General features: G+C 40.5%; 1 protein-coding gene across 9 annotated transcripts in view; it reads right to left on the minus strand.

The window, feature by feature from the left end:
• The window catches only part of ZNF827 (zinc finger protein 827), a 153,672-nt gene that overhangs the window by 56,738 nt on the left and 84,819 nt on the right, over positions 1-12,115 (minus strand). For all 9 annotated transcript variants that reach the window (XR_010439895.1, XR_010439896.1, XM_064711224.1 and 6 more), the window contains one exon: positions 5,240-5,723. Coding sequence is in view for 7 of the 9 variants with exons in the window: in XM_064711224.1 (XP_064567294.1) it covers positions 5,240-5,723 (484 nt within the window). In the remaining 2 variants the exon portion in view is untranslated. The remainder of the gene's footprint in view (positions 1-5,239; positions 5,724-12,115) is intronic.

Here is a 12,115-nt window from a genome sequence, read left to right on the forward strand (position 1 = left end):
GGCCTTTATATTTGTTTAACAAAACAAAAAACAAAACAAACAATCAGAGATGATTGAACTAACAGTGTTTTCAAATCCCATTTTGGGTAGATGAGAGAGAAAGGCTCATGAGCTCGGACTTCTGCCCAGAGTAATGGTGTATTCAGGGAAACAAAAGAGCCATTAGTCTAGTCCAGTCCTATACTCCTAATGTAAGAGTTTGTGTAGACATTAAAATGAAATTGTAAGCACAGACCTGGTCTAGAATTATATTGCTGGCTTCTTTTAAGTTGTATTGGACTGAGTACACACAAAGAAAAGGTGTTTGCTATTCTGCATTTTAAATTGCTGGATTAGAACAGAGACTACACTGCCTTACTTGCTAAATTCTACATGTTCCTTCAAGATGTAAAACACGACGGTGTGATTTTAAGGATGTTGGGAAATTGTGGATGCAAGACTAGAACTTGCTGAAAAGAGATTATAAGGGTGATGATATATCAGTAGCAAAGATTAGAACAAGATTTTATTTGCCCAAGTTTTAAGTAGATGTGCTATTGCATATCAGAATTTTACTTCAAACTAAAGGTCTGTATGGAAACTAGGAAAATGTGAATCTGGAGAGACTTCAAAGAGAGAACTTGATGACATCAGGGGTATTTACACTGACAGCAGCATTATGGAATTCACAGTATTTTTAAATTAAGGACATGGCTCACTAATTGCCAGTCCTGTGAGCTTACATATTCTAATTTAAATTTTACATTCTGACATAAACTATGAATCCCAAATATAGACAGCCTGGTCTTTTCTTTGGAACTTGCTACTCAAATACATAAATTACGGCAATTAAATTTGATATGATTTTATTTTATTAAAAATAACTGTTTGAAGAGTTCAAGCCAGCCAGTTCAGCACAGTCAATGGCAAATGATAAAACATTTCAAATTACTTGTATTACCTTTAAGGAACACAGTAATTTTCAAGAGCCAAGCAGAACAAATGATTAGTTAGCTTTTCTACTAATATGCTGTATGTAGCTGTCTGATGATTTACTCTCTCATTATGCCATTAATGGAATCAGCTAATAAAACACAAATGAAAAGCCCAAATATTTTGGACAGTCACCAAAGTCCCATGGTGGCTTTATTTCCCAAAATAAAGACTTGACTCCTCGCATGACAGTGACAGAAGACATGACAACTGAGAGAAAGCAGTTTCTAATTGGTTTAACGTGGCCAGCCCCAAACCCTCAGCATTTTAGCTCCTTCCTCCTGTCTTCTTTTAAGGTTTTCCATGGAAGTAACTTGGGGAACATAAAAAGAACAGCAGAGGCAGGGCACACTTGATACCACTCCAGAAGATGAAGAGACCTGCTGCTGGAGCAGTGCACTTGTTTAAGCCCAGGGAGGTGGGGAGAGAGGCCAGCAATGAAGGATGGGTACCAATTACTGCTTCCACACAGAACCCCATGGGGAGCAATAGTGCAAGGATCCCATTCATTTTGTTGGGATTCATTTATTTCCAAATGTTAAAAGTTACTGCAGCACATAACGTAGGCACAGTAATAACATCACTAGGGTACACTGGCCATTGTAGTTTGGATCATTGTGAAAGAAATTTTTATTGGGGAAAAAAAAAAGCTAAAGCCTGAAAAGTGGGTGGAAGGACACCAGTATTTAAAGAGATGCGTTGTATAATGTCTGCCACTGAAACCTTTGAAACAGGAAAATCAAATACTCTTTAAATTAAGATATGAATGCTGTTATAAAGTTTCAACGTGGAATTTAATGGACTGGGGGAGGAAAGCATTCTGACAAAGCACTGCTACAGCAAAATACTGGAAAAATTTAAAGTGTACAAGCAGACCTGCTGAAGTCAGAGGGGCAAGATTTGAAGATAAAAACATGCCCATGCTTAAATATTCTTCTTTTTATGCGTTGAGTATCTGCTAATCATCTTTATAAAAAACTCTGAATAAAGTTTCAGAGAACCCTTTTAAATCTCTTGTCAATTTAAAATCCTCTCCCACCTTAACTAGGACTTAGAGAATTGAATCTAGGAAAAAAAAATCAAGATTTGTTCTAAGTTTTAGATTTACATTTGGAGATTTGTGTTATGCTTTATTTCATAAAACACATAACTAAAGATCTTTCTGGCAAGCAATGGCACAGAATTGGGCATGAAGTGGTCTTGAAAAGGTCACCCACACCAGTATTTCTCAATCTCTTTAAATATAAAGCTCCCCTGAGCCTTTCAAAAAAAAAAAAAACTGAATGGCTGTTTTGGGCAGTGTCACCATAATTCATCTCTGGCCCACTCCTAACCAGGTCTAAACTTCAAACATCTGTAAATTTCCCCCCAGTTTGCATCTCTGCATCTTGCTGCTTGTTTTTATTCAGATAACATTTCTTGCCACTGCTTATGACATCCAATGATCCACTGATAGAGGCACACAGGTTTAGTCCATCTTACTGCTTCATATGAGACCAGCCATATCTGACAGGCAGCTGTTTGTACATTGCCCCAGTGGCAGAGATGCCACAATCTCTCCAGCCAACCTATCCTAGAGGTATAAATACCTCAGCTGGGGAAAGATTTTCCTAATGCTAACTTAAACTTTATAGCAATACAATCCTTTTACTCTTTGTCCTAATGACAATGAGTTTATGATTATTTACTCTAATCTCCACTCTCCAGGAAACTGTGCTAAGGCACATGGAAAACAAAGAGGTGGCTGGTGACAGCCAATGTGGCTTCACCAGGGGCAAGTCTTGCCTGACAGATTTGGTGGCTTTTCATGGTGGAACTAAAGCACTGGTGGACAGGGGCAAGCAGACTTGTGCCAAGCATTTGACACTGTCACATGCGACACCCTTGTCCCTAAACTGGAGGGATGTGGATATGATGGATGGACTTCAGCAGGTTTCCCATGAAACTGGAGGTATACAGATTGACACCAAGCAAGAAGAGGAACAATAAACATTGGCGAGCAAAAATAAATGTTCATTTAGAAGATCAATATTCAATAAGAATAAATGCCAAATTCTAAAAGTCTATATATCTATCTACTGCTTCTTTCCTAGCCACAAGGCCTGTCAGAGAAGAAAACTAGATTGTTTTGACATAATTTGGTCTCGAAAAATCTGTGTTGGCTGTTAAAATTGGCATATACAATTTGAGATGTCAAAAGATTTAGATCACTGGAAAGGTAGGGCAAATAATTGAAGCTCTGATGGGCCTAACAAGACTGTTGTAATAAAGAAATCACTCAAAGGAACTTCATTCAGCAGAGCTGAACCATCAGAACTGCAACTAATACTCAGCCAACTTGCTAAAAGAGAATTACTTCTACTCTAAATTTATGCACTCTGTATAGAGGAAAGCATGAACCAAATGTATGTAACACAACATAAATCTCAGAAGAAAAGAAATTCCCTTCCTTCTGACACTGCTCTTGCTGCATAGCAAACTTGGTGACTGGCAGTACATTTTAATTCAAATATGCACACATACGAAATTACAGATACATCTTGCTCCCCCAGCGACTTTATAACATGTTGCTAGGTAACAGTGCATACAAGTCAGGTTTCAAGACCTTTAGTAAGTCACCATAAAATAACTGCATAGTCCTTTTGCATGAATAATGTACATTTGTATCCTTTCTCTGATGCCAATAGAGCAGACACTGAAAACATGACCGTCTGCCAAACTGTGAACAGCTACATGAAAAGCCACACGCTAAATTGTTGCATGTTCTCTCAGCTTTCAGGCTTCACCCCCTCTCCTGCACTCTGCTCTCATTCCTGCTCCATGCAGCCATCAGGAGCAGCACCCTCCCCTCACATCACCCTCTTCGTGCACAGCAACCCGGATTCAGGATCCACATCGGCACAACAACATGTGTGGGACAGCTGTTGGACAGTGTCAGATGGATTGCATATCAAGCCCAAATCTGAAACTCAGCTAAAGAAATGAACAAGCAAATCCAAACAGACTCACCCTGCCCGCTCTTTGTCAGAACAATCATTTATATTAACAGATTATTTCATATTTTTTTCAGGGGGAGGTCCTGTGGCTTCTTCCAACCAACACAGCAGGCCATTTGTGCCAGCCCAATTCACCTCTGCTTGCCCTCAGCTGTTTTCTCTTTTCCTGGCTGGCTCCATGAAGCCTCAGTCTTGATATCTTGTATTAACCCATTCTACTCAATTTCTGACAGAACTGTGATCCCAGAGGTATAAAGATCTGGGAAGATGAGGAAAGAAAGATTTTCCTAACGAATGGCTGGTGAAACTAAGACAGAACTAATTCCTTCGTTTATCTGACAATAAAATTTGCTCAAATATAACTTACTTTCCATTTAAAGGAGAAAGCTAACTAATTATTTTCTGTTGTAAAGGTTTTCTTCTCTCTCCAAAGTGTAAAATGTCCCATGGGGACTGAGATCTCCTTGTGAACCAGAAGTCCCTTGAGTGACATTTTTCCTCACTTCTTTCTTTTCAAAAAAATTCAAGGCCAATTTCAAAAACATTTGGCATAGACCACCTCCCCAGCATATCAACTGTTCTGATGTATTCAGTCAAATCAATAAAAGAAAATTATAAAATATAACAGACTCACCCTAAACACATCCTACGCTTCAGTCTAACACATGAATATCATTCTTACAGCAATATTCTGACAGTGAAAAAGCATGAAACACATGTATAAAACAACAATAATAATAATTTTTAAATTAATCTCGAGGACTACTCTTCTTTTAAAAGTGGTAGCAACAATACCCAAAAGCAGTAACGTTCACACTTCTCATGCATTTACTACATAGGCCTCCAATACCACTTGGAAAAGAAGGTGACCAATACTTTACTGGTCCTTTTTAACAGGAGGGTAAAGGCAGAAAACTTAAAAACTGAAATTTTGAACATGCTGGGCACTTGGGTGACCCTCAGTGATTTCAAACTGGAACTCAGCATGCCTGGAAAATGCATCACAAGAGATTTGCCAAGGTAAATGCAAATGAACATGAAAGCCTGGCTAAACAGTTCTCACTCCTAATCCCAGCAATTAAACAGTAAAACTCTTTCTTCTCACTGTTTCCCCTCTGCCCTTCACCATACACCTCTGCTACCAAAAGAAACAAGAAATTTTAAGTCAAGAAGCTACAATGTTTTGCTCCTAGCAATTCCTTGACTTAATAAAACCAAGACAAAGTGTCTCCTAGCCCATGAAAGAGCAGGCAATGCTGCTGCTCAATTACCTGACAGCTTCATTAGAAAATCTGATGCCATCTTGACTGAGATGTCTTGGCTGAATAGTGCTGATGCTGTATTGGCCACGAAGTCAGAGGAGTCTTTCAGCTTTGTGTTGTTTGGGGCTCTGTCAACCGTGCTAAGAGCAAAAGGTGCAGCTGGGGCGCCCGTGTCATCCTTGGGCTCTTCTTTCACCAGCAAAGGTGGAACGCCCCCAGCAGGCTGCCCAGCCACATCGGGGGTTTTGGAGACAGATGCTGATCCCGGGAGCTCGGGCCCCGCTCCTTCCCTCTGCGCTGCCGGGCAGGAGTCACTGTTCAGCTGTGGAGACCCCTTCACCTCAGTGTCTGGCATTTCCTCCTTCACTTTAGACTCTGTCCTGAGGAAATGCTGGTGGCAGCGCATGTGCAGCTTCAGGCTGAAGTGGCGGGAGGAGGTAAAAGGGCACAGCTGGCATTGGAAGGTCTCACCCCTGTCTTGGTGCTGGTGAACCTGAGTCAAGAGGGGAAAGACAACAGCTTGTATTAAGCCAGGCAGATTAATAGAATTGCAGAAATCTCGACTCTGTTTCTCACACTGTTTGAAAAAAAAAAAGGATAAAATATTAACTAATGAGTGAACTCTTCATTCTGAGCACTGGGAAAGTGGTCAGACCCCAAGAACAGTAGGATTCTTTCACACAAGGCAAAGAACTTAAGCATCGGACTCAAGTGAAAACAACAAAAAAAAAAATCAGGAACATCTGTTTCTGCAGCTTGGAAATGATGATGTCTGCTTTGGATCAAACAGTCCTTACAATCAGATCCTGATGACCTGTCAGTGCATAAAGACTTCCAAGCTATAACTAATAGCTTTCTTGATTAAAAAACAAACATCACTCTGTGCAACCTAACTAATAAAAATTGTTTAGAACAACTCAGCTAAAAAAAACTCCAACCAACACAGCAATGTCCATCATTGATTTATGTACCATTAGAGTAAAAACACAGCACCTGGCAATACCAAGGAGCTATTGAAACAGTTTGCTGCAAATTAATTCTACCAGAAAATAAACAGCTCTTTTATGATACAATAGAAACATAAGAGATGGTGTCTGCCATTTATTGTAGTTTATCAGTCAATTAAGGATCACAGTTAATCTTACTGGCCTCATATTTGGACTGCAGGCTCTTTGTCATGGAGCCTGCATGCTCCAGTGTGTGTGCAATGCCTGCCATCCCCAGGCTCCATCCCGATTACCTTTAGAGGGAACTCCATCCATCCATGCACAATGGCTCACATATTATAGGAACAGACACACTCATTAAACTATATAAGCTACAGACATATAATTATACAATTTCTTGCTTCATACAGTACTCATTAAAGAGAAGGAGCAACTGAGCCCAACATAATAGCAGCAAGGCTGTTGAAAAATCTTTTTGCTATGGCTTCACAAATAGATTTTAAATCCTGACAGCAGCACTTCTGCAGGCTACTCCCTGCAAAAAGGCTGGCAAATACATATATTTGTTCCTTACTAATGGATGAACATGTGATCAGGACACACTGGCACCAGCTGAGCTCCACACATTCGCTTCCACTTGTGACTCAAGTTGGTTGGAAACATTTCAGTGAGACAGATTTCTGTTGGAAAATGGCAATTTGTTGAATGCAAAATATTTCACCTGAAACATGGAGAGGTTTGATGAACTCTTGGCAAACAAGGTGTGATTCCCTTTCTACTGAGTAGGCAGTCTTCCTTTCCCTGCTCCCTAGGCTTGGCTCAGAGGAAACCAGCTGTGCCAGGGAGCTAAGGTTTGCTGCTACAGCTTGGGAGTCCAAAAGCCCTGAGGGCTGCAGATCTACTCAAGGGAGCTTGGAAAACCTAGCTTTAGCTAAGGCTTTCAGCACTTTCCAGTCTCCTGCAGAGCTGAGATCCAGATCCTGAGGGTCCTGGTGCAGACACCTGGTGCTCCAGGGTAACAGCAGCATTTCCCAAACAAGGCTCTGTCAGAATTCAGGCTGGAGCTTCACATAGTGCTAGACTTGGCCTGATTAATTTCCTATATTGTAAGAGGAATTCAGTCACAAACTTAGATTCAGGATTTACAGTTCTACACAAGCCCTCAACTCAGGTCTTTTGAAATGTGAAGCTGGGGAATGTATCTCTTTTCTTTAAAAAACAAGTACTTTTTGCATTCAGTGAAGACACATTTCACCAGTGCTGCCTAACTTTTCATTCAGTGGTTCTTTGGTGGCTCTGGAGGTGCTAGACAGATAGCAAGAGAGAATTTCTCTTGGCCAGAATGACATTCTCAGCACTGTCTAAGCATGACATTTACAGACAAAGCAATTCTGCAATCCTATAATTGCACCTGATAAAGACAAAAAGAAAAGAAAAAAGAAAGAAGCTGGTTCTAACCTAACACATATTTAAAGCAACCTTGCAGAAGAATAGCAGCACAATAAATGCTAAATATTAGCAGGTTACAATGAAAATGCCAGCCAGATTGCCTGTGTACACTGGTGGAAACAGGATGGTCTGTGAGCACAGCAGTGTGTGAGCATTCTCCACAGAGAACACCGAGATGTGCTCAGGGCAGCAAGCACCCTCACCATGGCAACTTTATCTCTTACACCCACAGATTCTGTGTGCCAGGGCTTCTCTCCAGGGTCCCCTTCAATCAGCATTTCCCTGCCTATGTGTTTAACCACATCTTCCAGAGTTCCTTATCACAAGCATCGATCCCATGCCTTCAGAAGGCTGTCCCTGCAGCAGGCAGGTGACAGAGCCTGGGTGGGAGCCCACCTCCTCTCCCCAGGACTAGGGCATGCCAGCTCTGCAATATCTTTTGAGAATGGGTGAAAATAAGAACCATTGATTCATTTGAATTTTTTTTTTCTCCTGCCCGAAAACAGTGACTTCATCACCAATGGATTTCTCATAAAATAAAGAGCATTTCTAACTCACAGCCAAGGAATGACAGAGTTCAAACCCAAGTATTTTGAGTATTGAAAGGAAAAATTTTAGACCAAGAAAAAAAATAAGCCAAAGATATAGCCCCCCAATATCCAGAGTCCATTCCCACCAGAAGATTTTAACTTTTATTTTCAAAATTAAATAAAATTAATTTAAAATTTTGAACACTAAAGCTAAGGTAAAATCCCTCTAAAGGAAAATCTATCCCTTATTTTCTCATTCAGCAGCAGCTAAAAGAGCCAAGAATTGCCATTCTTTGCCATTTGGGGGAAAGAGTCAAGGCAGCAACTACTTGCTGCAGAAAGAAAAACAAGAAACCCCATAGAGCTACACAGAAAGCCACAGGGGAGATTCAGGCCATGCAATATTACAGTCCAAAAAGCTGCCTGCTCCCTCCATGAGGCAGAGAATGGCTGTGCTAATGCTACCCAAACCATCAGATGTCTTCTTTAGACTCCAACAGGCTCTCCCTGCAAGAACCACAGGCAGGAGGAGACAAGAGTGCAGCTGGCAGGTTTTCCCCAAAGTGCCAGCCTGAGCCCAGCTGCTGCCAGATTTGGATCTCTCTGAATTACACTGCAACAAACCACAGTGCACAACCTGCTCATACACAATGCTTCTTTCAAAATCCCATAAAACTGCTGTTTGACTTATGCCAGAACCACTTAAGGGCTTCTGGCTTCAGAGTTTATTTCCTTTAACCAGGGATGTTCTCCTTGACTGGGCAAAGGACTTGTATCCTTTTGATTCTGAGCCTGCAGCCTGCCCAGTCTCAAATGATATTTTGTGGTTCTGCAGTTTGTTCAGTGTGTGCTTGCTATGACACTTGCAGTAATTTTCAACAGAATTACAGTGTCCTTACAAGCTTTAGGCTGTGTTTGAGGACTTGGGTACAAATTTTCTCTTGGTCAAAATTTTAAATTTTTGTTTCTCTCAGTTTCTTTTGCTGCCTCCTCATTCTCAGATTACAAGAAAGAAAAAAAGAGGCCATTCAATTCATCTTCTCCATCAAGTATTGTTCTGATCACACCTCTCTCACCCTCCTGCCAGTCCCATTCTTTTCAGCTCCTTTCTTCAAAGGCAGTCCTTTCTTGCCATCCCACTAATAATTTTCACTACCAGCTTTTAAAATCCCTTCTATTTCTCATGTCTTTTCTAATACAGTGACCAGAAGTGGCAGCATACCATATGCTAATAGTAACATTGTTACATTTTCAGTGTTATTTCTGTTTTATTCTCCAGACACTCAAATATCTAATGTGCTTTTTAACCACTGCTGTGCATGCCAAGAAAAGGTTTTCATTGAACTGTCTATAACAATATCCAGATATTTTTCCTGAGCAGTTACAGTTCATTATATCCAACAGGCAGGTGCATTATTAGACTCTGGTTTCCAAGGTACAGTACCTTCTATTTGTCAACAATAACTTCATTTGCCCCCTTGTTTATCAGGCAGCCAGCCTCCTTTTGTTCCCTTTCAAGCTTTGCCTTTTTAAATCTCAATTCATGCACATAAGGTTGCACCATCTATAATTCTCTTACTGACACTCTGTGTAGATCATATCTGCTAAAATATGCACAATTTCACTTTTAGTAATGGAACACCCCTCTGTTAGCCTTTTGTCATGCTTAAAATTGCTAATTCCTTCCTACTCTTTGTTTTACTGTCTCTTGGTGAATTTCTAATTTGCCATAGTACATCACATTGCTTAATTTATTTGGCAGCTTCTCTGTGAGAAGCTTTGCCAAAGGCTTTTTTTATAGACCAAATAAATTTCAACTGATTTTAAAGTCCATGATTTTCCTGACATGCTCAAAACATCTTAGTAGAGGAACACATTATTTTCTTTTACAGAAACCACATGTCCCCATCGTATCACATCATTTGTATCAATGTGCTGCTTTTTCTGTTACTTTTCTTGTTTTGTTTTGGTTTTTTGATTTTTTTTTTTTGACATTGTAACTTTCCTGGTATCAAAAGCCACTTCTTAAGTCATCTGTTCATACTTATAAGCAACATCCCTGCTGATTTACCAGCCATAGAGATGTACCACAGTTACCAATACATCTGATCCCACCCAACAGGGTAAAACAGGAGTAGGGGTGAGGAAAAGGATGACACATCCTGCAATTTTGTGGTGCTGCTGAGGTTGATCTTTTCCCTTCCCCTTCCCTAAAGCCAGGTAATGCTTTGCAGAGACTGCACTTTCTGGTTATGAGACACAGGCATTCGTGTTTCTTTTGTGGGATTATTTTTAAAATTGAGTGCACTTTCCATTTTAACATCTAGCATGTGCCCTCTGCATTTTCATTTCATGCTCTTTTCCAACAATTCCCTCACTTTTAAAATATTGCATTTTCAAAAGTTTAGTGCTGTGTTGCTAGTTTTGATCTGATCCTTCCCCTCAAGACATATGTTATTTATATAGTATTTTCTTTTTTAAAGTATTTCCTTGCTTTGCTTGAAAACAAGGGGGGGAAGGGCCTCTCTGCAGTGCTGGACTGGATTAGGTATTAAAAAAATTATTTTTTGAAAAGATTTAAGGTCCTGTCTTATCCTTGTTTCATATGCAAAAAGAGAGATTAAAAGGGAGATACTTGAAGTCATTTGTGGTGCCTGTCTGAGACTCTGGGCACACATTTTATGTGTTGAAAAGCTGTGCAAGTTTTCATTAGCTCCCCTCAGCTGCTGGGGAGGTCACAGAATCACAGGTGCCTCTCATGGCTCTTCTTTAACTTAAAAATAAAAAAAACCCTCTCCCATAAGGCACATTCAATGTCCCTCTCCCAAGAGGTGAAGATGCTTTGAAAAGAACCAGTCCTATACTTCACCAAAATGGATTAGGAAAGCGTTTACAGTTATCTGGCACAAGCTGAGGAAGAAAGAAGAAAAAGCAAATCGGCAAGGGGAACTGAACACCTGGTCCCATTCCTCTGGACCTTTCCTGATTCCTGCTGTGATATCATTAATAGGCTCCCTAACTGCAAGGCTGACTATAACCCTCTTTGTATCAGACAAGAACATCAGTCTGGACCTCACTGTAGAGGTGGCTGCTCTACACAAGCAGGAAAATCCTGTGGTTGAGCATCACATGACCTGCCTACCACTGCACTGAACCTTCCTGCTAAGCTTCACCTTCCCTTCCCTCATTTTCTATCAAACCCTCACGTTTCACCACACGTTCACAATGCCAAACTTCTTTTCCACTGCCACGACAGATAGCTCACCCATTCCTGCCTTATGCCTATATAGCAGCACAAGGAACATTTATAGATATTGTTTTTGGCCATATGCTCCTCTTCCTCGCTCCCCCTTCCAAGTGCTCAGCTAATATCCTGTTGTTTTCTTGGAACATATCTGCATGATCTCACAGCCTATCTGTCCACCAATTGCTGAGGAAGATATGTGCATGATCCAAAGGCACCAATTGGCCAAAGTCTGACTGATGCTTGTGGTATTGCTCTGAGGAAAATGTAATCCCCACCAGCAAAAGCAGAAAAGCCTGACTACATCTTGCTGAATTGCACCACAACTTTCCATTGCTTTCTGCAGAAGAAGTACATAGGGTACTGTCTCAAGAAGAAAACCTATTCCAACTGAACATATATTTTGAAAAACAGAGAAAAGGACTCAAGAATAATATTTGCTGCCTGTTTGGACAAGACACCTCTCTCAGTTACCCATTCATTTTGTCCAGCCTAATCTTCAGTTCAGTGCTCTCAGCATCCCTGGAAATCATGCTGTGATACCAGAATCAGCTCCCCCCAGATTACTGGGAACAAGAGCCCAAACTTGTGGTTATGCATGCACTACAATTTACCTCCAAAAAAAACCTAATAAAATTCTGCACTGCATCTATTTTTGGATTTTTATAAGGTGCCTGTCACTGTGGAGTCTAAACACAATATACCAATTATAGTT

The sequence above is a fragment of the Zonotrichia leucophrys genome, chromosome 4 (assembly GCF_028769735.1).
Source record: "Zonotrichia leucophrys gambelii isolate GWCS_2022_RI chromosome 4, RI_Zleu_2.0, whole genome shotgun sequence".
Lineage (NCBI taxonomy): Eukaryota > Metazoa > Chordata > Aves > Passeriformes > Passerellidae > Zonotrichia > Zonotrichia leucophrys.